This window comes from Haliaeetus leucocephalus, unplaced genomic scaffold (genome assembly GCF_000737465.1).
Source record: "Haliaeetus leucocephalus isolate CR32 unplaced genomic scaffold, Haliaeetus_leucocephalus-4.0 Scaffold273, whole genome shotgun sequence".
Lineage (NCBI taxonomy): Eukaryota > Metazoa > Chordata > Aves > Accipitriformes > Accipitridae > Haliaeetus > Haliaeetus leucocephalus.
Window position 1 is genome coordinate 7,472,317 of NW_010972709.1, and position 27,608 is coordinate 7,499,924.

The following is a 27,608-nucleotide window of genomic DNA, read 5'->3' on the forward strand; positions in this document are numbered from 1 at the left end:
GACTCAACCCCTCTTAAAAGTATGCATTCTACTTTTCCTTTGGTTTGATACTGAAAATGCCTTTGGTAAGGACTCCAAATGTCTCAAGAAGAAAGGGAAGAAAATAGTAAGAATGTGCAGTTAGCCCAGGTCAACGCATGTCACTTGAGGGTATTTCTAGTAAAGCAGCTCTACGTGGGTATTGTGCCAAACCAGTCTTTCCCAACCACAGGAATGCTGCTTGTGTCTTGGAGGGACCACCTCCAGTGAGTACGAGTCCACCCCACTCCCCGCTGATGGTTGCCTTTGGATAAAAGAGAGGGAGAGGTTTTTTCTCAATAATTTCCACTGAGAGTCTGTATCCAAAGAGGAATCCGGTACCTTTGTGCCCTTCCAGTCCACATCAATGACCGCTGGTTCTCTCTTGGGAAGGATCAGCCTCCGCTGGGATCCTTTTGACTTGCGTTGTGACCTACAGGGTCTGTAGAAGAGAGCCGACAACCAGAGGCTGGGAGCAGTGATGGACCGCGACGTGATGGACCAAGCCAAGCGAGTTACTGCAGCTCATCTCCACAAGGCAGGGCTGTGCGACATTGTGCTTTTTGTGGGCTGCCATGGTTGCAAGGTGTGGTGGCATCTGGAGAGACCACAGACTTGTTTTTTCCAACCCATCTCTTCATTTGGCTTAAGAAAGGTTGTCATATTCCTGGGCTTTATGTGGACATCACTCCATAATAGCCACTCTTGTTCCTCCTCATTGCCTACGTCCAGGGGCATTCCAGTAGCTGAATACAGAGAGTTCTTTTAAGCCTACCCGCAATACATTTAAAAGGCACATGGAAGTCTGGCCTGGTCTTCATTTTGAGACAAATACACAAAGAAAAGGACAGGTTACTCAACGGCATCAAGGGGACACCAGAGCAGAGCTCCCAAGAAGATCTAGCTGTGGAAGGTCCCTCCGACTCTTTACCTTTCACAGCTGGCAGAGGAGCTATAAATCTAACTTTGCTACCATTTCCCTTGCTACACTGCAGAACAACATTTACTTGTATCATTTATGCTAAATGTAGGTACACTTTCATTTTACTAAATGTGCCAAAAATAGAGATCATACATCATTAATACTGTCTGGCTTTCAGCTGAGTCATTACACATTTATGGAGAAATAAGTATTTACGCAACTATTTACTTCAGTTTTATGGGCAATATATTCCAAAAGAATGCATTGCCTTCAGGACAAAGGGTTTTCTATATCATTTGGTCCGTATACAGTTTATCTCATTATGTAAAATTAAGCACTCTTTGTTCCGTCAAAAAGATACAGTAAATTATATTAGCAAGTGAATTTCTCTTATCCATTTCTCTTACTCATTTTCTAATGTCTTTTACTCAGTGATCTCAAAATACAGACAATATCTGATTAGAAGCTATAATTTCATACGAGCATGATTTCATACACTACACATAAATAGGATGTCCAGCTCTGCAGTGGAGTATGCTAGATTTTTTAAGTTCACAGCAGAATATAAAAGGAGGTTAGGGAAAGTCAACCTAGAAAATTGAGACACAAAATTCAGGCATTTGCCAGAGTTTAAGTGTGGCTAGGGTGCAATTCTCTTTAAAAAAAAAAAAAAAAATACCAATAGCTTCTTAACGAGCACAGGTAATTAGAGTCTCTTTTTTATGCATCCTTTAAAATATAATTTGTCTGATAGGACCAGAGGTCTTCTTCACACTATTTTATGTGGTCCTTACTGTATTATCTCTGAAAATGACAGGACCTTTACTACACGTTTATCCTGGGGACTCCTGCCTGCGGATGTGCCATTCCCATTTTTAAGATGTGGAAAATCAAGTGGGAATCCCAGGTTGAACTGGAAATAGAGCCTGAGCCAAAAAGTGAGCCCATCTAGAAACTGCTAGTTTCCTCACCTGAGGACATAAAACTCTTCACTTAGGCTGTGACCTGTAGCAGCAACGCAAGGACAGGATAAATCACCCACATCCCCCATTTTCTCTGCTCAACTGCAATGAATTGGCTCAGAAGCACACTGCTCCTTTTGCTAGGACGTGGCTTTCTGGAAGCTTTAAAGACAACCCGCTGCAGTTGGGTGACTATGACCTGACATTTGGAAGTTGGACTAATTTAATTAAAGAAAAACCAAGCAAAAAAATGAACCACCTTTCTTCAGGCAAGCCTCAGAGCCTGCCTCTCTCCATCACCTGGACCGAGTAGCTCTACGTGCCAACTCGGCAAGATGCGGTGGGAGCTGAAACCAGAAGGTCAGGGCTCATTTACAGGCTTTGGTTGCTCAAACTGATGTAAGAGAAGTCTGTGCAAATCCAGTTGTTCGCCAGGTACATCTACCAGCTCTCCTTTCCCTGCGCAAAACCCACTAGGTCAGCAGCAACCTGCTAACGGTGGGCTCACACTGCCATCCCCCTTGATCCTGTTCATCTCGTGCAAAAATGGCACCAGTAGTGCATAGGAAAGGTTCTTTTCCTCCACATTTACTGCTTGTACAAAGGGAACTTTCTCCAAAACATACACTTCTATTGTGTTTCTATAAGGTTTAGAGATCCCCTTTAGAAGAATCCAAACGCTTCACTTTGTTTTCCGTTGACACGCAAGCAAGGGAAGAGCTGGAGCGTATAGGCTTGATATGGAGGAAAGGGTGGAAGGCACCACAAGACAGATAAAGAAAAAAAAAATAAAGTATGAGATATTTTGACGTTCCCTGTCCCTTTCCCACGGCAAGGCTGGCACCCGGTGGCCGAGGCGGAGATCGCGCCTCCGCTTAAAGCGACTTCGGCATCGGCACCCGGGAGGTAGGAGAGCCAAACGCACTCGCAGCTACTTTGAGTTATGCCTTTCTATATTTTCTCACATTCATACGGCTGGAAGACCAGGAATTCATTTCACCAGAGAGACTGGAACTTTTTTTTTTGCTGGCTTAGAGTAAGGTGAACACCTCACGCCTTTTATTTCTGAGATCGCCAGAGTACTTAAAAGACAGGAAGCTGGGAAAATACTCATACAAACCCAACCATCCTGAATGCATCCTCGGCACCTATTTCCCTTTTTTCAGCTTGTCAAGAAATAGAACAACGCGTAGGCTAAATACTAAAGAGAAAACCACTACAATAAACTTTTTCCCGGCAAGCTTATTTGCTGGCATTTGTAAATCCACTGAGAAAGTGTAGTGCAATCAATACAGCTGAGGCCCAAGTTCTAATTAGAGCCTTCTGTTTGAAAACAGCTTTTCTTTAAACACTACATGGTTAGTGGTAGTGATAGAATATTCCCTAAAAATAAGAAAATGGTTCATTAGTGTTCACAGAAACAGAAGATCAATCTGCCCTTGTGAAAGTTAATGAACACACAGAAATATCACATCATGACCCCTGATCTCAATGCCTGAGGCAGCAGTATTATTATGCGCTCACCAGAATTGCTCAGCAACAGGACTCAGATACAACTCTTATTGCATTAATTTTATCTGTGTGATTATTTAAATTAATGACATTCTGGCTACAAGTCACAAACTTCAAGAGATCTTCATCTGCTTAAATATTAATGATGCTTTTCTGCTGTAAAGTGTAAGAAGGGAAAACGAAACTAAATACTAACAATTTTAAGAATAAATATTCACAACAGTACAAGCATGAAAAAGAAAGCTGTTTCACTCAGACAAATGCTGAAACAACCCACTACACTCCCTACCTCAAGGAAGCAAAAAATTGTTTTGTTAAATCTTGGTCAAGTAAAAAGTAGAAGATCTTTAATTAAAAAAAAATTAGTTTTGAAGCATGATGAAAATACCTTGAGGACCTGAGCAACTTTTGGCAAGTCCTTGTTTGACTCCATCTCCCTCTAGAAAATGGAAATGGAGAGGATGCCAGCCATCCCATTTCTCTCAGCAGCACAATGATTTAAGGTAGTTATGCTGCACTCTATGCTATTTTAGATAATGGCATTTGCATTCTGTTACCTGTAATAAAAGACCATCTAAGAAAAAGAAACGTAATTTGAATTCTTGATATTTTTATTTTTTTTTTCCCTAAGGTACTTGATTTCAAGATTAGCCTTTTAAGATCATTACCCGCCAAGTTCTGCTGCAGTTTGGACCATCTCTATCTACCCACTGTGCTATTACCAGTTTGCTGGGTCATTCCTGCTCAAAGGATAGAGTAACTTTTCTTAGCATGGATATGAAAACTGGGGTAAGCAGCTCTATGCTTTCTCTCCTGATCCTTTCTTCTTTTGCTCCTAAAACATGTTCTTCCATCTCCACAATTATGTCTTGCAGGCTGGCCACTGGTCTTTTGTGGGATGAAAGGGACTGGGGGTACGGCATTTTTGTCCAGTGTTTGAGAAGCAGCCGTCTGAGAAACCGCACAGCATTACTTAGAGCTGTATGAATGGGAGAGGTTACACAGAGCCAAAGACCTGCACATCTAGATGACTTTGCAGAACATTTTTGAGCCTTTGAAAAAGTTATCCAGGAAGTTCTGTGGACATTCAAGAAAGAAGGCGGCTGAAGGATATAAAAGGCCATGCTGGAATTTGGTGGAGCAATTGAAACTAGTCCATAAAATTGTTATCATCCTTTTTGCATACAGGACAAGCTAAAAAAAACCCAAAACCTTGTGAAGTCTTGTTAACGTGCAAGGCCTATGTGTAGGGCAGAGACCTGAGAAAAATAGTTCTCAGGGATTTGTCACACACTGATCCTTGAATCCCGTGGTAGCCCTAAGCCCCACAGCTCTACAAATGGATTTGCAGCATGTTTTCTGAAGTACACCTCTTCAGACAGAGTGTAGCTCAGGTGCCAGTCTGCATCTGTTTTCATCAGCGTACCAGGTACCGCTGGCACCCAACTGATACGCAGGATGGCATCATCCTATCGGTGTTGTACACACGCAGTCTGCTGGGCGGTCTAAACGCCCCAGCTCCAAATACAGCGAAGACCTTTCCCTCGCCTTAAAGCCAGTAACTATAGGAGCAGCAAACCCTCTGACTCCCTTCAGCTAATGACCTTGCTAACTAAGTGAGTCAGCAATGATTCAAAGATTAAATGACTTAATCTGTTGGTACCACAAATTAAACAAAGCAGCTTCTTGATATTGTGTCATACACACATAGTAATTCAAAGCAAAGTTATTTTTAGGCCTTTTTTTCTATCCTTCGCAGGCAGTTTCACTAGAAAGAATAATATCAGAGCTAGCTGATTTAATGACCCTTCATTTAAAGGCCAAGGTTAGAGTGGCTTTTTTTGTCTTCTTTGTAATTGGACTGTTCAACCACAGATAGTCTTACTATATCAATCATTGCATGAGTGAAAGGTGAATAAAAGCATTTACTGAACTGTCATATCTATGATAAAACAACAGATGCTGTCAGCTCTAAAGGGAATACATTAGCAGAAGTAAACCTGAAAGATAAAGACCTATTAGTCATAACATGCCTTTCAATCACTTATTTATGTTAGCAGTGCAGCTTTGAAATACAGTGAACATAATCCTTATTTACAATAAATTAAGCTTATCTTTGCACTATGGTGTATCTTAAACAATGATGGCATATTGATTTTTTTCCTTCAGAAACACATTTACCTTTACCACACTCATCGGTTTGCTTCCCTGAAAGCCTCCCTCACCTCCAGTTCTGTTACTACAACCCTTTTGGATGTAGAAACCCAATATCTTACGTTTTCCCAGTGTTTTATCTCACAATTGATAATACGTTTATTAAACTGATATACAGATTCTAAGCCCAAACAGTTAAAAAAGATCTTACTGCAGTGACTGGTTACTTCAGGACACCGGAACAAACAGAAAGGCTGAATTGACTTGGAAACATCTGCTCCTTCCTTACTCCTGGAGAGAAAGTCTGTTCAATAAAGGAAGGTAGAGACATTATGCAGCACACAGTGCAATGCAAGAGCTGAACTATCCCAACGTGTCAGCACTGTAACAGGGCACGGCTCTTTGTAGTAGCTGAGCACGTTAGCTTGGGATCGGCCACCAGACGGGACTCCAGCTGAGACCCTGCCAGCCTTGAGCAGAGCAGAAGAATAGCTTCAGCTGTCTTGCAAGCTAAACGCTTTTAACATTCCCTTATGACATTACTTGTTTTGCAGCAACATGGCCTTGTTGCCTCATGTTCCTCTTGTAATCTGCTACAACTCTTACATCCCTTTCTAAAGGGCTGCTGTCTTGCTTCTCTTCCCATTATGTATCTGTGTAGTCAATTAGCCTTGCTTAGAAGCACTTGTCCCTATTGAATTTCTTCTATTTGCCCAGATCATTTTGTATTCTAATCTTGTATTCCCGTGTCCTTCCTTTCCCATTTTATAGATCTGCAGTTTTAATAAGCACACTCCCTACTGCTCCGTCCAAGTGATTAACCAGGACTGGAAGCGGACGCAGAACCGCACGCCATTCTGGATGTCCTCCTCCAGCACTGAACACTGACAGCATCTCTGAGTACAGCTCACTGTAACTATGAGTATAGTTTTGAAATCTACTTTTAGTCATCATGTGGGTGATGACCAACGTCATGTCCTCCCAGTCTGCTTTGAAACTTCATATTCAGAATGAAAAGCCAATATATTTGTTATTTTTACTCAAACCATAAGACTATTACCTCTGTCACATGAGAAAACTAGCCTGTGCTAATTCGTTCTCTACAAACATGAACAAATGAAGTTCACTCTCTACAAACCTACTCCGGCTGCTGCATTCTTTTACTTTTCTTCTAGGATATCTGCTGAAAACTTAGCTGCTAACATTATACATGCCTAGATAAATGCAATTATCATTAGATTTGTATCCCATATTTTTTTCAATTAAAAATATCCAGAGACCATATTCCCCACTGGTACAATCAAAATAAGACCTATTCCTTAAGCTGGTTAGGTGAGCAGGAACGAGATGGTTAGAGACAATCAGTCTGACTTGCAATCTGACAAGGCATTCTTACTCAGAGCTTATTAACAAAATGATTTAACTACACCTCACTAAGCGCAGTACTTCACTTGCATTCAGGGTAATCATAGCTTTCTGCCTACAGCTGTTATACATTTCTGGCCATTTGACATAGCACACAGTAGTCTGCCATGCTATTTTTGAAAAGTCTGTTTGCTGTTAAATTAAGACGCTGGTGCCAATCTCTGAAAGCAGTGCCTTACACAGATGCTGTCACAAATCAGAAACATCGGCTTTCTGCCACAAAATGGTTTGTGGCATTGCAAGATTCCTGTTGAATCTACTACTCTGCTTCACTAGGCCACGTGATGAGTGGTTGCATGGCTTTTGATGTGGAGGTGGGATCCAGAGCAAAGCACTGTCCCCCTCCATCCTCCCTTCTAGTGCCCTAGTGGCTCCACAACAGCTCTGTTCATGATGCTGATAGTGATGACAAAAAGCACTGTACCACAAATTAAGTGGGACCTTTTATTATTATTATTTTAAACATTTACAGAGATGGAAATAAATACAGGAAATAGAAGATAGAGGGTGCTTTTAAAAGAAATCAATCAAGTCTTCATCAGGCTTCAAACAGGAAAAATTGTATCCAATAGCTGCTTAAAACTGGCCACCATTTCAAAAGGTCGAGGATTAGGCTGAACAATAACGTAAGTAACTAAAGATAAGCGTTACAACAAACAAGGATGACAGAGCTGACATCAGTGAACACACAGCTGTAATAGACAAAATGGAACCACACTACAACAGGAAAGTCTTGTGTATTTACAACATACCTATCATACAAAAACATTTGGAAATACTTAGGGAGTGATTTCTTCTCTGTCCAGCTGTAAGATATAAAAGATACACTGGAGGGTTTGTTGGGTTTTTTCCGCTCCCCAATATCTACAGAATAGTTTCAGCTTTTGGCAAAGTTTAAAAAAACCTTGGTATTGCAAGAATTTTTCATCCAACCTGAAGTTTTCTGTGTTTCCATCCTTGCTTATCATTATCACTGTCATCCACTGGGGCAGTTTGTCAGAAGACAAAGAGTTTGTAAAGTTCTTTACAGTCTTTTATCGATGGTCTGACCTGTAGGTTGGAAAAGTGTCCGTGCGATGAAGCTTCACTGGGCTAGAAACATCTTCGCCAAGTCAGATGCAAAAAAAGAGAACAATGCTCAGTAAGACATAGGCATCTTATTCAGCACTTTTTATAAAGGACTACGTGAACTACAGATTACAGCCTTTTAATTAAACCTACCCCTGCTTAATCTGTTGCTCCCTCTCAGAAACATCTCCACTCAGATTTTCTTTCCCAATTCCTTAAGAACAGAAAGTTGTACAAAGTAAATTAATTTTTAATAAGTTCTGACTTTGCATTTTAAATGAAAAACGCACTTTAGCTCATAATATTAGCATCGGTTCTTTTCTGTACCTCAGAAAAGAGGACAAGAGCCAATTCAGAAATCATAAATTCCAGCTTTGGTGGAAGAGAGTTTTTGCATACAGGGTTTCAGGTGCCTCTAGCACTGAGTGAGTGAAATGCTGCTTCATACATATGGAATTACACAAGTCAGTATAACAATTATTTCATACTTCTTTTTCCAGTAGTAATTGAAGCATTTCAAGATTTTGGCAACCTAATCTAATTAGAGGTGCTCAGTGTATCACTGAAGTAGTAGCCCTGACTGCTGAGCAAGACAAGGACTTCAGTGTCTTTCCTAGTTCCAATGCTGGCTGCATGGCTTACTTATTTTACAAAGACTTTTACCCCATTCTCATGACGACAATCTCCTAGGATCCTTTTTTTCCAGTTTAACAAGCAAGCCATTTTTCTAAATATAAAACAAGTGGTTTGTACCCATACAGTCTATTTATCTTTTGTCAACTCAATGCTGAATTATTGTTTTAATAAAGGACTCTATAGTAAGGCACTGTAAGACCAATCCATGGATTGTGTCAGAGGGCTGCAAGCAGTCTTGTTCTTGTGTGCCACAGGCTGCCACCAGCAGGTCATCTTCCCATGCCCTAATTTATTGAACAAATTTAAACAGGCATGTACGTGCTTTTATTATTCATCCCTCCTCTGGAACATTTGCCGGGTTTAGCTGGGGCTTTTCATGTGCTGCCTGCCCCCTCTAGTGTTGAAAAAAGGAAAAATACTAGCTTTTATGATTTGCTAAAAATCAGAGGACCAGAATGGAATATGGCTATATATGTCAAGGCTGCGGGCTTGTAATTTTTAATCACAGCTTGTGATATTCTGTGTTCTGAAGGTGCTAACCTCTACAATCTCCAACTTTATTAAAAAAAAGTAAAATAAATATCTATAATTCATTATTCCTTGAGAAACTCCTAGTATCTAAGAGGAGCAGGGGGGGGAAACACTTTAAAAGTTTTCCAAACCAGGATGTTTTAAAATATCTGTCTAGTGATTTCTGAATGTTTGATGTTGGTAGATGGTATCTCCATGTTAGTACCAGAAAGCCCTGCCAAGTCCTGAGGTTTTGTGCTAAACACAGGTTTACCTGGGGTTTTTTTTGCAGCGGGACGAGGTACCAAGAGGAGGGCTGCCCCTTGGTGCAGCACACACCAGCCCTGACCTTCAGGGATGACAGAGAAACAACCTGTGTCCTGATGGCCAAGCTGAGCTTCACTTTCTAAAGCCCCTATGGTGAAGGGAAACTGCTTCAGGCCATTTTTATCATCCAAATGTTTAATCAAGCTCAGCCTTTGTGCCACACGTTGTAAAAATAAAGTTATGGCAGGTATTGGCTCCTTGCATTTAATACTCCAGGCTGCCACAATTCTATTAAGCGTTTAGTCTGGTTTGTGCTGGCTTTTCCAAGTAATGCCCCAATCCTGACTTCACAATTCATCAATACCAACTTCTATACAAATGCTAACCCAGCCAATCCACATAGCTTAGAGTAGAAGAGTATGTTTTGAAATACAAATGGGCCGTTGGTTGTTTGGGTTTTTTTTTAATTCTAAAAATACATATAACTACAAGATGCTGACTTTGGACCAGCTCCTCAGAGGTCCTAATCACCTGCAGCTCCTACTCCTGGGGTGCCTCTGGGGAACCTGGCACAAAGCAACAACACTGCCTGTTAGGTGCTGCAGTTTTCACTATCTCAAGAGACCGAAATTCAGTTTTGAAACATGCTCTGAAATACAAGGGCAGGGATGGCTCACATCAGCACTGCTGCGAAACCCTCTTAGCCATCCTTCTCGCAGGTGGGGTCCGCTCTCCCCCCAGGATCTCCCCATCCATGTGCTCCATAACCACTAGATGTCCCTTGGTGACCACGGAGGGACCACTGGGTGCCAAGACATCCCCGGGGAGTGATTCCTCCCTCTCTGCAGCCTGGGGAGGTTTTCAGGCATGAGGGGACTGAGCTGGGCTGCCCCTTGGGCTGACAGTAAGGAGGGGATTTGGAGAAGACATCTGCCCACCTTCAGGCCACACTGCAAGGCACAGTGGCAATGTTGCAGCTGTTCAAGCAACACTTTTCTAGGCCTATTTATCATGGCCATTGCCTTTTACTTTCCCTAATTCAGCTGGTTTTGAGGATGCAGTTGTTTTGGTTCAATGTTAAAAGTACACAAAATGAATAATGAAGACCGCATCATTCTTAGTATGAGGCAGCCGTCCAAAGGAGAGAGGAGCCAAATGGTTATAAGTCTGGCAAAAAATCAGGTGCCATTAAAAGAGTTTGGTAGCAGAAAGGATTGAGCAACCTTGGTAACTCGCCATCTTGTAAAAACAGTCACGAAATTTGTCAAATGAAGGATCTTTCTCCCATGGGAAGTAAGAGCCCCTCCTGATGACAACCCCCTGCCAAATTGTCCATCTTAAGGTCGGATGTGCCCTTCTCTCCATCAACCAGACAGCAGTAGCAACTGGCTTAGACCAAACATCAGCCTTCAGTGAGACGGACAGAGACCGAAATGATTCAACAATGTCACGATCCGATTTGCGCATTGACCCTTTGCACCCCAGCCCCTTACCTTGCAGACCGTAAAGCTGGCCAGTGCTGTGCTGTCGCGTGATGTGCTGCCAGTACGCGCTGCGGGGCAAGGGCACCATGGTGCTGAGGGACACGGCTCGCTCACTCATTTTCATCTGAAGCTGCAAAGCAGTAAACTGATGTGAGGGAGACAGTCTGAGAACAGCACGACCACTGGCTGCAAGAATTTCTAACGCAATAGCCAGCCCAGCCTCTCCCTCCCTCCATTTGGCCACCCTACACAAGCAGCAACTCGGGGGTTAGTCTCCACGGACACACACCACTCGGGTTAGGAGGCCACGCTGCTGTTGCACACCAAAGCTCACCTTGGTGTTCCCCTGGTCCTGGGCTAGCACTGCTTCCCCTGAGGGGAGTTTTAACTCAAGCAGCTGAAACAGAAACCAGGGATCAGCAGAAGGCAGGGCAGTGCAGGTATGGTCCCCCCCTTTAGCAGCAAAGCTGTCAGAGGGTCTTCCCAGCTACGCAAGTGACTCCCCAAAGCTAAATACAGCCTCAGCACACGGAGAACCTGACTGGAGATGTTTCACATGGGTGAGGACAAGTTGTTCTTGTTAGTTTTGAAGCCTTTTCTATTCATCTCCCCTCTCCTACAGCTGAGAAACGTGCCAGCTGGATGGCACAGGAGTTCAACAGGAGATAGCTGCATCTTTCAGCTACATTCCTTGAATGAACAGCACGTCCAGGTATGCTGAGAGGAGAGCATGTGGGCTGCAGTGCATTGCTGGAAGCCCCATCTCACACTTCCCCCTCCATACAGGGCCTTCAGCTACATTTTCTCACATAATCACAGTACCTTGTTATTTATACCATACTTAACACGAAAATACATGAGAACTGACTACTTTGAGGATTTTTTTTTTCCGTGAATTCAATGAGATGTATGTACAAGCTGATAAAAATATTTGGATTTTATCATAAGCTGCACAGTACAGCTAAAATTCTCCTCCCAAAGCTCAGAAAAACATCAGTTCAAACATACAAAGACTGCACTTGACTTTTCCGATTTATAAGGATACCTTTTTACAAAAGGGTAAATTTTATATTTTAGTTGCACAAAACCTGAGGTGAAAGAACCTTTTACGAGAAGATCAGTATATTTTGGAGCAAAAACAAACAGGCAAAGCAAGCACAGAAGACACGAGGGCTGGCTGTATCCGAAGAGACCATTTCCAAGTTATTTAGAGATGCCATCTATCTTCAACCTCCTCCCTGTACAGTGGATACTGTGCCTGTGATGTGAAGGTAAAACAAAACAAAACCAAACCCAGATCAACTCCTGCTCTTAAACCACCCACCTCCACATCTGCTGGATGCGAATCACTGCACCGTGCAAGGTTCCACCTACGTCGTACAATTTATTACAGCTCCTTCACTAAAGCCCTGACTCCCTTTGCAGTATCATCACACACACCTCAGCACCATGGAAACAAACAACGATGGATCTTTTGCTGGGAATAAAAATCAGCAGAGCACTGTGAGGATGGCATTTCCTGGCTATAGATACTTTTTTTGGTGGTTTTGTTTACTGGTGAGTTGGACAGCAAGCTAAGGCAGTTTGAGCAACAGTTCAGCTGTCAGGAGGAGTGCAAAAAGCAATAGGCTATCTTGGGAGAAAAAAAAAAGAAATATAGCTAGAAAAAGATTATACAAAGACACAGAAAAGGGCCAGAAGGGGTGCCCTTCCTGAACTCAATCAGCATGGGAAAAAATTAAAAAACCCACAGCTGGAGAAAAGAATTAGTATGTTGTGTCCTGAATACACAGCATTTCATCAAAACACCTCAGACTGCGAGCAAAGGCAGCTCTAATGATGATTGATTTCATTCTCACAATTAACCTACTGTATCTCTGTGGCAACAGAAAAAGTAGGAATAACTTGCTAATGACCTGGCTTTATGCCGCAGAAGCACCCGGCACCGTAAGCAGGTTGAAAACAGCCAGAATTGATATGCTGGAACACGCATGAGCAAAGGCTGCGAGCGGAGCGCCAGGCGGGACGTGCAACTCCACATATCATTAATACAACAAATAATTTGTTAACTGGAGGGCATCTAATCCACAGCCTCTCATCCTCTTCTGCCCTGGGGAGAAGGAGGATGCTGAAACCCGAACGGAGATCAGGATCCCCGGAGCAGTTTGAACGCAGCTCCCTGCGCACGTGGTAGGGATCAAGGTATGTTAAGTCAAGCTTAAACCGAAGAAGCGGCAAAGATGTGAGAAGCGCTGAGGGACAACACAAGGCCACCCCGCAGTTCCAGTGGCTACGAGAGATCCGCAGAGGCAGGGGATGGAGAAGCAGCACTCGCAGCCATCGGCAGCCAGTGCCGAGAGCAGCTGGGGGCCGCTATGCCACCTCTTGTCACTTCTTGTCCCCCGGATAGGAGATGTACAGAGCTATACTAAGGCAGTTTGCTGGGCCAACACACAGCTCTGGGTCAAACATGGGCTGTGGTTTTTTCCCACAAGTCCTGGGGGCTCAAGGAGGAAAGATTAAGTATTTTCTTTCTTGGATCCCACCCTAACAAATTAGCAAAATTGCATTAAAAAATTAAAATTTAAAAAAATTAGAAAGTACTGCTAAAACAAACAAAAAAACCCCAAAAAACCCACCCCCCCCAAAAAACATAACCTCCCTCTCCCCTGCACACCAACATTCTCAAATTAACTGTGAACATGGCTCCAAAAGGAAAGACAAGAAAGATGATTTAAAATTTGTTGGGTTTGGTTGGTTTCCTCAGGCTGAACAATCCAATTTTCAAAGACCTTGCAGAACAGCTTGCACTAGGTAAACCTTCATCTTGAGATGCCCAATTGGAGAAGATTGCACTCACTGTGTTTTTGAGGGGATTTTCTTCCCAGTGAAGCAAATTCATGTAATCAATCAAAATCAATTAGAACAATAATTGCTTAAGAAACAATTGCTAAATTCATTACAGCAAAACTACAGAATGGTAAACGAATAGAAACGACTTCAGAAATTAAAGGTCCCTAACATATTGCTGCTGTTTTGACTACCATCATCTTACACTAATACACAATATTCTGCTCTTATTTCAAAAGCTAGCGAGCACCATTTCTGCTCTTAATTGTGAATTTCTGTGGAAATGGCCAGAGATAATGGCAGGCTCCAGCCTGGACCGAGGCACATCAGATGGATCTAGTGCAAAGCGCGCACTTGAGTTGCTAAGAGGGGAAGAAGAGTCGGGGAAGGCTGCCGGTAAACTGGCTGATAATATCTTTCTACGAAGCGCTGAGCTTTAGCTGCCAAAACTGGGAAGTTCACTGTTATTACTTCTTAGTGAGATGTCAGGTTGTAATGTCTTTTTTAAAGCAACCTGAACTGAGAGCAGGCATAAATGACAGCAGTCAAGTCACAGCACTGCTCCTGTCAGTTTTCATGGCAACCAAATACTCATGAAAATATAACCTGAAGAGATATTTTCTTTCCATTGTCTGGCAATGCAAAAGTGAAAGGAAAGAAACAGTTGGATGAGATGAGTTACCAAATGACCAGAAAGGCTTCATGCATCACTAAGCAAAGCCAGCTCTTTCCTCCCTTTAAAAGAGAAATCTTTGAATTCACTGAGAAAGAAAATAAATGAAACCCCCTTGTGAAAGTGTCACAGGCTCTGGTCAGCATATGCTTAGACCTCAGCAGAAAGCAACAGCACATTAACAGAAAGTGTCAGGGTGAGGTTCCCAGCTGAGGAACCACTACCGCATCAATTTTCCACATGAATTTCAAGAGCCAGAGCCAGTTATAGTCACAAACTGAACCAACATACTGTAATATAAAGAGAGCGACTGCTAGGGAGGTGACAGACACATTATAGCCCACATTCTCAACAGTACTTGGCAGCTTTATTTCCCTCTATCAGCATGGGATACTCAACTCCTCCCCCCCCTTTTTTTTTTTCACAGCCTCTAGGAGCCCTCAGGTAGCTTAATACCATCTTCACGTCGGTCTTGGATTATCACATCACTGATGTAGCAGTGGTCAGGATTACAGGAGCAAACAGAAGACAGTCGGTGTAGACTTCATTTCTCACCACCATATCTCCTACTTTCTTCTTTGATTTACCCTTTCTGTAAATAATAGCTCAAGCTTCACTAATACGAAAATTCACGCAGGGTAAATAATTCTTGGAGATAGAAACAATATAGACAGCCAAGCATGAAGTGCAAACATCTAAAATGAACTCCTTGTTGAGGCATTCAAAAGCAGAAGAAAAATACAGGGGAAATCAATCAATCTGAATTAAGATGTGCTTTACAAATATTTTGTAATCAGCAAAATAAGCCACCTGAGTGCTACACTGATATAATGATCCTTTGCCCAAACTTCTAAATCTGACTATCCTTGAACCCCAGAGAAGCCACCAAGTCTTACTGAGTATTTCGGAACCAGACGTTTCTATGACAGACTTGGGAAACTCGTATTCAGGAGCATATGGACTCATCTGAAACAATTGCGTTCTGCTACTAAATGACAAGACTTTCAGTGCACCAGGAATATGTTCTTATCCCCCACTTAGCACTCTAGGGTCTATAAAATTAGATTTAGGGGTTGTGGTTGGACATAGTGTTCATGAAAAAGCTTTTAGAGGTTGTGCAGCTGCTCTCTATTGAAATCTATAGCAACTGTGCATCTGTTGAGTCTATTGGTGCTTGTAAGATGGCAATTTTACAGTACAGGCATCATCTATTAAACATGCTATTATATAAACGTAAAATCAACAAACATGAAATTGCTTGTAAGCCTATTCACTATTGTTATAGAAGTTATCCCTGTTTTTTGAAAATGAAGTTGTGCTCTCAACAGGTTACTCAATTGCTTCTGATCCTGGTGGGCTACAAGTGTTAGCTAGTTATGCTGACTTAGCCTAGGTTAAATTTAATCTGCTTAATTTAGTTACTGTTGCGTACTTGTATCATCTACCCATCTGTCTCAACTTAGATAATTTTGGATCTTTCTGAACAAGAGCTCTCTTCATTAACTAGAACTAAAAGGTTCTTGGTTTTAAACAAAAGTCACAACCAGCAAAGATGGTGTTTGATGATACTTTACTGGGAAGGGGAAAAATACCTGTGCTGCTGGCTGCAGAGTCCACCTGCTAGTTCTAATATTTTTGAAAGCAAGCAAAGTGTCAAACTCTTCCTAATGAACTTCCTAATGAAGTGCTGGGAAAAGCATGTGGTCTAAGTGGACACAGGGCAGAGGCTGTCACAAGAAAGGCTCCAAGTCAGTACTTCGTCCTCACAGACACAGCACTCTCCCATGGGCTTTACAGAAGTGACCACACTGTAATGGCACCAGCCAGAAGTTAACAGAGTAACATCAACTGAACACTGGTATATCACTCTCTATATAGTGTGAAATATATATATATAAAAAACACTAACTAGTCTCTTTCCTGTTGAAAGTAAAGACATGGCATGACCCACAAAGAAACAGACTTGACTTTTCCTCACTTTCCTGTTTAAGTTATCTCACCTGCTCTACAAATGACAAAATGACCCATGTGCTTCCGTGCTTGGCTGAAGCAATAAGTTATCCAGTCCACAAGACTGGTCAAGACACTTGGAAAGAGTTTCCTATTGCTCCTCCTTTCCTCATTTGCTCCTGCTCATTGGACTGTTATTAAGAGAAATAACTTTCCTATCATGTATTTGGCTTCCATTCTGTCTCAAGTCCAAAAAAGTGGAAGAACAAGAGAAATACAAGTACTTAAGACAGTTTGTTCCCTTCTCCATTCCCTCAACACCCACTCTCATCTTTTCTTAAGCTTCCACAAGTCGTAATGGCATTTGCTGTTTCATCCCAGCTGGGTCATCCAGTTCCTACTGGGATAGTTCATCACTACAACTTATCCCTGAAACCAAGATGTTAGTACAATTACTGAAAGGATTAGACATGGATGGGGATAACAGCAGTGCTTATGTTTACAGTAAGAGAAGGACATAAGTCTTGTTTCAGATTACATAAACCAATTACTACTGCCTGGAACAGAGATGGTTTTTATAGCCAGGCTCTTCCACAGTTATCCATTCTGGACATTTTATACTTTCCAGAAAGCCTGTTATCTTCAGGATACTAATTTTTCTGTCAAAGTCAACCTGTGAGTCTTGGGGTGTAGAGACCAGTTGTGATAGGGGATAAACAGAAAATTCCTTTTCACTCTACAGGTTTCACGATGAAAAAAAAAAAAAAGTTAATAAGATCCTGAAACACATTAGGTGCAAGTGCCATAAAACTGCCTTCCTTAGACCTAATGCTATTGGAGATGCCACACTATCTGTTCTGTATGCTAGTTTTGCACCTTACACTCCTATATTTCCTACCTGTCATGTGCATCATAAAACAAGTTTTAGACACAAAAAGCACTTGTGGAAAACAGACATCCACTGAGATCAGACAAACATCTAGTCCTCCCCCATAGTTTAATCTGAATCATATGACTCTTTCCAAATCATCCCTGGAGTGTAGACATCAATTAGCAAATGGAAATCTGAGCATGAGCCACAACAGTTTGCAAATAGATTGATGAGAAATGCTTCCAGACAAACTCATGATGCTGACTAATCAAAGGAAGCTAATGAGAATGTGCACGGACAGGAGCTTATAATCTCTGTATTAATTCACACTTATTGAAAGCTTTGCAGACACAAAAATCAAGGGCTGTAAGTTTCCTTGTTGTTTTGATTCTTGAAAAGCAACCCCAGTTATATATACTGCCCTAAATATTAAAATCAAGCAGAATTTAATAAAAGCAATAATCAGACTGCTTACTATCTGTGAATCAAAACTTAAAAATCACATTGAAGAAACATATTGTTCATTGTTGCCCAGTGCAAAATAACAAGCATCATAAGAAGCCATACCATTGAATTTTTCACACTCTGCAACAGGCGCTCATGTTGTTCTGCTATGGCCAAAGCCGCCGAGTGAACCTTCTGGTAGATTGCTTCCCCATCTCTGGTCTGAAAGATGAATAGTCCTTCTCCTGTGTCACACATCCTGCCAAAGTAAGAACAGATGGGATTCAAGTGTGAGATTTGAGTTTACAGATCACCATGAACAAGCAAAACTTTACCGCGCTGCTCTAAAAGCACTATCGCACAAGCAGTAAGAAAACAAAGGTTGTTGAAATAGGGAACGAAATTATCTAGAAGTCTTTGTGTATGGGTCTTACCAGCCCTGGTCCAATCTTAATATTTTAGTCCATATTTGTATTGCTCTCACCAAACAGGGACTCAGCTAAGTACCGCTGATCTATCATAAGTGCTTAAGCTCTAGAGAGTCCATGCACAAGACCCAGATTTTTAATATTTAGACCCTATCTAGAATCTGTGCTGGGTAGAATTAATTTGTCTTCCCCTTTCAGACTGTTAATGCTGCCTGTAATGAGTTTTGTAGAGTTTCATCTTCCACTTGAAACAATACCTTTCCTCAGCATCCCCATTGCATTGCTTTATCATGGTTAATGCATGATCAGCTAAATAAAAATGTACCCTTTTAGCCCCCCAAGAGAACTAAATTCTGCAATAATAAGGAGAATGGACATTGAAATGCCTCCTCCCTTTCCAGATAAGTTAATTGTATGATCTGTTTCTCTTTTACTACTGCAATTCTTTAATGTGCTTATATAAAATAATGCATCCATATCCCTTAGAAAGGATTCGATAGTTTAGTTCAATAAATAAGTGCTCCGACTTCAGCCACACAAAGACTTCAGCTCATTAAGACTGAGCTGCAGGAAGCAATACAGAACAACATCTCTAAAACAAGGAAATGCATTCAAATTTCTTATAAATCCATTTGTCAAATAGATGGAAAACAGGAATATAATCAATGGAAAACAGGAGTCTCTTCTCCATTACTTAGTTTGCTTTTGGGGAACAACTTGGTACTCACTGCTCTCAACTTCAAGCTCCACTTCTAGTACAGAACCTGTAACTTTTGTGCCCAAATGCCCACACTGTACAAATTCTGGAATGATGTTCACTCCTTCTTCCCAGACCCATCCATCCAATTCTCTGGCTCATATACAGCTTTATTTAAGAACAACCCTATACAGTAATATATAATGCTGTCAGCCTCCACTCTGCAATCCCCTGGAATACCTCAGCTCTCCCACCCCCGTCCTTAGGCTTTATTTGGCAACTGCTTCCATTCAAGCTGCAACCTGGGATTAAAAGGGGTTTTATTCGGTTTTATGTTTGTTTCAGCATTTTTTTTTAATATATTTTTTAGCAGAGGCTACAAACTAGCCTCTGTCTGAAGATAAGCTCTCATGTCCTTCAACAACCTTCAGAAATGGTCCAGAGCACCACCCAGCATCACCGAGGAAAGCAACGCAATATAATGACCACACACCTACCTCCCTGCTTCAAACGTGAACCAAGATGGGTCCCGCCCGTAGCGTCGGAGGGCACTTAATGGCCAAGAGATGAGTTTTACTCTGGGATTCTGGATGTCCCAAAGACAGATATTCTCAAATGTTATCTGCAAGGTACATTCCCCATGCACATCTAAATTAGGGGATGGCATCAAATACACATTGAATCTCTCTGGGAGAAAAACAAAAGGTTAGTCTAAAATCCCTGCCCATTAAATGTGCAAATCATTAAAGGAATTTCCTATTTTCCATCTCTAATACAAGATCTTATTTCCACTTAGAACAACTAATTAAAAAACAAAGACTCATTTCCTTCCAGTAACTCAATAAACTCCATGTTTGGGGCAGTCAGGATGCTGCACTCAAAGGGCGTCAAACATTTGTGTGTGCATTCAGACAGTGAAGAGGTCTGCACCATCGTAATCCTGATATTTGCGAACAATTAATAAAATTGTGTGCATGAATAAATACATTGCAATTGCATTTGTGCATGTAATTAGTTAATTTGCATAGGAAAGTGAAGTAGCCATGGGCTCAGGTTTTGCATGCAATGACTGTTATTTATTATTTGCTTTACAACACTGCCAAAGAGCCTCAGTCACAGACTGAAACTGTTCTACAGACATCATATGAGAAAACACACACCAAAAGACAGTACCCATCTCCAAGAGCAACTAACTTGTCTGAGAAAGAAAAGTGGTACTCTAAAATAATTCCAGTTACGTTATTATCTCTGGTAGCAATTTAAAAAAACCCCAAAGCCAAAAAAAACCCCCAAACAAACAAAAACAATCCCCACAAGACAGGAAGGAGGGCTTGGAAAACCAATTTTGCCCCAGTTTATTTCTGATATTCATGTGCACAGTCCAAAAGACTTTAAAACAATACAGTTAAACATTTAAAAGGTCAACATTTATGTACCTACCACTCTGCTCCCTCTCTACTCCAGATGCCAACAAGTCAGGCTCTCCAAGGCTAATGTCATTAATTCGCGTTCCAAGACACTCCATCTGCAGCACCTTGCACCACTCATCTGCCTCAAGTTCTGTATAAATGCCCAGAAAATCTGTGTGTAGGTATAATACATTTATAAATTCACAATTAATGCTCTTACGATTTCTAATGTGCGTTGCCATTTTACCCACCTGACTCACAAGCAAAGGTTTTCGATGTGTCATCATTAAAATAAATCCCAACAGCATGCTTCTTTGTGCTTTTTGGCATTCGTAATATATTCTTCACATTATTGAGCTCTGTGACCTGAAAAAGCACAATTTGGAGTTTTAATTAGGAGCTTGAAAAGATATCTATCCATTATTGACTGGAGAAGGAGAGAAAAGAATTATATCATGTTACAAAGGACAGCGAAAAGGAGAGCATGAACATGCCTATGATTGCTCTTAAAGAAATGCAACCTTGACATGAATCACCTTAGACGATCAACTTGAAGACCCTGGGTGATGAAGCAGCCACGTCTTCCAGTTGTCTCTTGTCTGTACGTGAGCTTCAGTGCAACACCATCTGAACAGGATTTTAGCCAAGAGGCAGGTAGAATCAAAGCTCACTCCAGTTTGAGAAATATTTACATGAAGGACATAAGAAAGACCAACCTGATGTAGCAGAAGCAAAGAGAGGTGAAGATAAAAATCTAAAGGATTCACCCATTTGGAGAAGCAAGTCCAGTTCCAGTACAGCTTTCATCTTGGAGGACAAAACTGTAAGAATGGTGAAAAGCTGCTCTCTAAATTATATTTTGATGGAAAGCTGAGGATTTGTTAGAATGCTCCACTTAAAAAAAAAAATAAATAAAATCACAGTTTTAGTTATTAGAAAGCTTTTTAGCTTTAAAAAATCACAGACTTGTAAACACAGATTTCTGTTGCTTGGTTGCCAAAAACTGATTGGAAAAATAGCTTTCATGCCAAAAAAATGAACACGTATCTGTTACCTTGTATACAGCTTTAGTAAATATGTACTACAGTTGCTTCGTATTTGTAACATCCACTTTTCACCCTCACAACCATAAGTAACACTCCTAAATTTGACTGTGGAGGAATTCTTCATTATTCAAATTCCTTTTAATATAAAGGCTAATACCCAGACAAGGAATCAGGAAGTTACATTTAAATATTCATTATCCGAAAACATTTCACCAATTCTTTTACATGGTAGGGGTTGAAGAGAGAGAGAGAAAGAGGGGGAATTTAACAGAAATGTTCCCAAAACTGTACAACCTAACAACTTCACTATTTTGGTCTCAGTAGTTCTGTGGAATAATCTCACATCAAACTGTGTCAACTCCACACAAAGAAATGCAGCAATAATCTTATACATAAGACTCAGGAAGTTTCCAGAGTTATCAGTGTTGTAGGGTCCAGCAACGGAACCAGCTCCTCTAGAGCATCTTGGGTTCACCAGCACACCGACTGCATCTCTCTGGCCCTTCATCCTAAGTCACTTTCTTCTTGGAGTCAATTTATTGCCCATTCCTTCCCAGCAGGGGAGAACAGATCACATTTTCAAGCAAGACCCCTGAAAAGTAATCTTACTGTGAATGGAAGGAACAAAGAGCAGCTGGCAGGCAACGTCTCCCCAGAATAAAAACAAATAATAGATCCAATGTCCAGAAGCTCATTCTATGGGCAGCAGCAGAAGGAAATAATGGAAGGAACATCCCATGGGGAACACACCAAACCTTCTGCATAGCTGCCAAATTTAAAACTCAGGTTTTTATAGCCTCCAGGTTCAAGATTTTGAGAAGTGTCAAAACTGAGACTTTCTAATTGTGCCTAATTTTGCATGAACATTTTTTACTCTTCCAGGAAATCCTGTGATGGAAGCACATCCCCCAGTGCTAACAAGACACCGACAGACTCATTGTTAAATATGACAAATCTGTCATAACCTATTCCCATCGTGCTCAGCACATGACAGGTCAAACACAAAATGCCAGCTGCCAAGTTCAACTCATATTTTTCTCATATGCCAAGGAAAGATTCAAATGGAAGAGGAAAAAAAAGAGCTAGACTTTTTCATTCAGGACAGCGACTACCTTGAGATTTATACTGAGCATATTTACATTTTCTGCAAGTGAACGTGCTAATGAAGTTTTGTACCTACGAGTACAAAAGTTAGCAGAAGCAGAACGTAGCCACACATTTTGGTAATGAATCATTTAGCTATCTGGGATTTGTCCTAATGGAAAGCTCATTTCTTAAAATCAGGCATGTCACACTCCTGCTGCTGGATATCCCGGTAATTGTCTCTGGCATGATGAATCCTGAGGATGCTGTGACAGGGCTCAGTGAGATCACGAAAGGTTTATACTAGTCAGGGAAGAGTAAACTGTCTCTTCATGCTGGCTCAGGAGCCAAAAGCACTTTCAGCTCTTAGGAGGCTCAGAAGTACCAACTGGTGAGCTGCTGCCCATGCCCCCCGTCAGCCCTTGGCGATGTGTAGCACGTGCTGCCCCAGCCCCGGGCAGGGAGACAACCTACATCTTCGCGAGGGAGGCAAAGGACACTTGGACCATGTGTGAGGCTGCTAGCTACTGCACAGGGCTGGGAAAGAAAAAACCACTAACCAACCCAAACAGTATCAGTAATGACCCTGTGTTCAGCCTGAGTCATGCACCTCCAGGCCAGATGGGAGCAGATGTTCGTAACACTGTTGGGAACACGAGAAGGACAAGATCAAAACATTTGCTTTGTCTGCCTACACTAAAGGAGAGACATTTCTGATCATTGTTTCTTTTACTAGGACTCCAACCTTGTACATCTTACCTTCACCACTCCCAGCATCCCTAAGCCCATACTTTACCCCCCAGGTTGTCATGTTTTATCCTCATTAGGGCTGCAAGCTGCAACTGCTGCCCAATCTCCCTACATGAGCTCCTGCACTCTCTGCATCCCTGACACAGAGTATCCATCACCCATTTCCTCTCATTTCAGTACTACTAGAGACATCCCGTACTTTCCAGTCTCCACACTCCAATCTCCAGCTCACCCCTACCCACCCAAAGGCTTCCAGCCTTGCACACTGTTGCTTATGTGTCATCTTCACATTGCAGCTCTAGAACTGCATCATCTCTGAATCCAGCCACAGGGACCGAGATTTTCTCCTGCCAATATCTCAGCTACCTGCGGTCTCCCACCAGTCTAGGGCTTCACATCAGCAGTAGTTGGTCATTCCAACAAGATCTACCCAGCACACAGAGTAGGACAGAAGCCATGGACATGCCTTGCAACCAAGAATTTTCTTTCTTTAGGCCTCCCAGTCAAGAAAAGTTTCACCAAAAGTTACACAGCAGCTCCTCCTCCATCCTATGGTCCAGCACAGCAATCTCACTTCTCCTCCCTCCACGAGCGAGGACAGCCACTTTTGGTACAGTCACTTCAGTGGACCATTAGGGAGTTGTGCAAAACTCAAGGTGTCCAGAAGGATGGTGGCTGGGTGACTTGACCTCATGACAGCATAACGCACAACGCCTGCATCCCCCGTTAGAAACAACTACATATGAAAAAAACATGAATATAATGGCACCCTTGTTTTGGAGCTGAGAATAGCAATAATTTTTTCCTTCTTATCATAAATTCCTCTCAAAAGCCAGCTAGTTGCAGTAAGTACTTCTTTGTAATCTCAAATGCGAAGTAATATATTCCAATAGAGATTTTACAAGAATCAGCTCATGCTTGAAATCCCAAAGTTCATCCTTCTGAACAGAAAAATTTGTTTTCATTTGAATATGCCTTCTCCTACATTTGCTTTTTATTACTGTACTCCCTCTAAGCATACTGTGTTATGAAGAAGACAATGCAGATTACCCAAGACATTATTTATCTCTTATCTATTGCCTTCCCAGTGTTCACAGTGGTCTATTTTGCTTTTTTCTATTCTGCTTTAACCAGCAGTTATTTCATCTTTCTAAGTGAAAACTCTCTTGAAGTCAACATAAGAGCAGAGGATGAAGACAGAGAGCACACAACTCTGCCCCTGACCTGGGTGTCAGTGCAAGGGCAACTCAGACTGACAGGCTTTTCCCTGAGTCTGCAGGGTGGGTGTACAAGGAAGGGAGGAAGGAAAAAGGGGTACAGAGACAGGGTGAACATGAACAACTTAATTATATGAGGATTTTTTTTTTTAATGTGTTTATAAAGCTCTATCCTAAGTCCCTTCCTCATCACTTCACCCCACCTCCAAGTACTATATGCTGGGAGAAGGGACAGGACAGGGACTCGATGTAAGTCCGCACCCTGCAGCAGTGTGCGGCAAGTCAGGTGCTTCCAGGAATCACCTTATGCCCTGTGGGAATGCAGACTGACTGCACTGCAAAGCACAGCAGCCATGTACCAAAAACACACTCCAAGAGCCCTGGCTTACAGCCTGGTTGAATAAAATTGCAGGTGATTTCACCCCTTGGGTGATACCTTGAAGAAATACTGAAATCAATAGTATCGTGTCATTAATTTCATTGATCATCAGATCCTTTGTAACTCATTTTTTAGCTCTGAACTGGGAAAAAAGGGTATTTTTATTTGGAGAAATGCTAGTTACAACATTTGGCAGCTCCTGGGTTATTTTGTGCTGCCTTGACTGCTTGAGAGCTTTTGTAGAATGGGATTTCACGGAGCGTGGTCTGAAAGCCTTCACGTGCATCTGAAGATTTCCTGATGGCATTTGCTTCTGCTGAGCTGCACAAGCTGACACCAAAGCATCTCCCTTTTGAAGAGTGACAGACAGGTAGCCCCCAATTCTGCCCTCTGACCCAGGTCCAAATGTCTACAGTAATATGCACATACTCTAGCCTCTTCCCAGAAAGTTTCAGAAAAAGTTTTACTCCAGTACCAGACCTAGCAGACACAGGGAGATTAACAGATGGACAAAATCTGGCACTCTGGGACTCTTTCTGAAATCAGTGGCACAAGCGATAGCATGCAGAAGAGTCGCTTGAATTCAGTCTTTCAGCTCACGCATGCCTTCTGTCCTGGACACAACCTTGTGGCACCTGATTTTTATGTCTGGCAAAAATGTACTCAATAAGCAGCTGCCCTCTCTTCCCTTTTGGGGCTGAACTGCTGAAGTTGCCTTCACCTTTCAGAGGGCCAGAGGTACTCCAGTATGGTAATAACCCCTTCTGGCAAGATCCAGCTTTAGCCGCAGAGCTATTCCTGCTGCCAAGGCTCAGCAGTGCACCTGCGCTCCTGGGGGAGAAGTTGTCTAAAGATCACTTGGTATTTGACCTGCTGTGTCACCCAGCAAGGTGCTTCAAAATGCCATCATTATCCCAGGTGCCTAAATAGCTTTCCTGTTGCTCACCCTTGTGCAACAGATGGTTCAAATTGTCTGGCACATACGCACGGACTTCACGCTGAAGAAGTGGCAGGCTGCTAACATCCCCTCTACCCTGCTCTTGGAAAGGAGTCAGGAGCAGACACCAAACACCTGCAAATATTTGAGGCTGAAGTTTTCTTTTTTTGCATTTTTTACATAACCCTCCTCCTGCCAGGCTCTTGCAAAACAGTGTTTTCATGGTTAGTTTAATTCAGGTATGTATTATTTATCAGAGATTAAGAAGTAATGTACATTTATAAACTGAATTCTAAAAAGGTGGGTAAACCACAAATATCAGACCTAAGACAGTATTAACAGAGAAAACACAAGAATAACCATACTCTGCCAGGGGTTAAAGACCTCCCTTTGCATACTTCTCCCCTCCCTTTTACTTTCAAGCCTCCTTTATGTTTAGATGACAACCCATACAACTGAAATACATTTCATTAGATTCAAAACTAAAATACTTGCAGAGCTGTGTGGTAAGAGAGTTCTGAACCAGGAACAGGGATTAATCATTCATTTCCCAACCAACAGTACAAGCAGACAGAGCTTCACCCCGACCAGATACACTCAAGCAAATATTCTTCCATCTCTCCCACTCCCTTCAGAAACATGCCAAACTCACAGTTTACTAAAAATGGTCTTTAGCATTCAAACTATTGTTTGAATTAGTACATAATTCTCAAACATGGGTAGCCTTTCAGAACACAACACAAGGGAGTATATTTATTGCCTACGCAACTGCCATGTTCAATGGTTTTCAAGTATCTTGTGTTCTAATCTTAATTAAGGACTTCATGGTTCTGTCTTGGCTTCCTGAAAATTCCCCCCATGATAAGTACAGGTAGAAAACTTCCCGGGACATGCCAGGAGAAAATTTAATGGAAAATGCTGCTGCAATTCCAGCCAAGTCCTGCTGATAAGATTTGCCTGTACATATCTAACTTACTAAGTACACATACCATACTAAAATTTTATATAGTTTTTTAAATATTTATTTAAAAAAATAAATATATATAAAAATAAAATCTACAGCCATGCCTATATCTCCCTTTCTTCAGTGGGAAAAATCATCAGCTGCTAGTTTTCACTTACTCACATAAAGAATCGCATACACTGGCGATAACCCCACTGTAGTCCAACGCTGGCTTATTCGAAGAAATTAAAGCCAGGAACAACTACCAGATTTAGAGATTCAGTTTCTACCATCACTCTCAGAGGCTGCTCCTTCACTCACAGGATCAGTGGACCCATGCACAAGATATGTCCTTCCATAGGGAAGGACACGTACCTGCCCCACAGACTTGCAATGAGCCTCGCTGTATGTCATTATAGTGAAGATACCAAAATATCCTGACAAGTTACTTTAATTCTTTTAAAGCCTCAAACTAGACATTTCATTCATAATAAGTGATAGTATTCATTAAAATAAATGTTTAACAGCCAGTTATTAGCAGAGTGGTCATACTTTAAACATTTAATTTGCTACCGATACAGTTTTGCATTAGCAAGACTGGAAAACAATTACAAATTACACAATTCAATTTTCCAAATGGATTATTCCATAACTAGACAGAAAGACTGTTTAAATTACTTCTGCTGTTTCAAGGCAAGATTAATACAATCGGATTAAAACTTAAAACCCCTCAAGGAATCAGTATATTCCTGTCAGCAGTATGCAATTAGTTGGTTTTGTATTGGAATATTAAGGATTCTTCTGGCACACTGCAAAGTCAAAAGTCACTTGGAGAAATAAGAATTTCTTCCTTCCTCCAATATCATTTTGTTAAAGCATATGGTAATTTGTGGTTGATTATTTACATTTAACAAGTGAAAACTAGACAGCTACCTGAAAGGCAACTCTCTGCGTAGATTTTGTAGCCTAGATC

At 41.6% G+C, this 27,608-nt stretch overlaps 1 protein-coding gene across 1 annotated transcript in view; it reads right to left on the reverse strand.

Annotated features, from left to right (window-relative positions):
- Positions 1 to 8,027: 8,027 nt before the first annotated feature.
- The window catches only part of DOK5 (docking protein 5), a 44,215-nt gene continuing 24,634 nt past the window's right edge, over positions 8,028 to 27,608 (reverse strand). The window contains exons 3-8 of the mRNA XM_010569618.1: positions 20,532 to 20,646; positions 20,312 to 20,431; positions 19,369 to 19,558; positions 17,870 to 18,005; positions 10,968 to 11,088; positions 8,028 to 8,095 (exon numbers count right to left, since the gene is read on the reverse strand). Of these exons, the coding sequence (XP_010567920.1) occupies positions 8,028 to 8,095; positions 10,968 to 11,088; positions 17,870 to 18,005; positions 19,369 to 19,558; positions 20,312 to 20,431; positions 20,532 to 20,646 (750 nt within the window). The remainder of the gene's footprint in view (positions 8,096 to 10,967; positions 11,089 to 17,869; positions 18,006 to 19,368; positions 19,559 to 20,311; positions 20,432 to 20,531; positions 20,647 to 27,608) is intronic.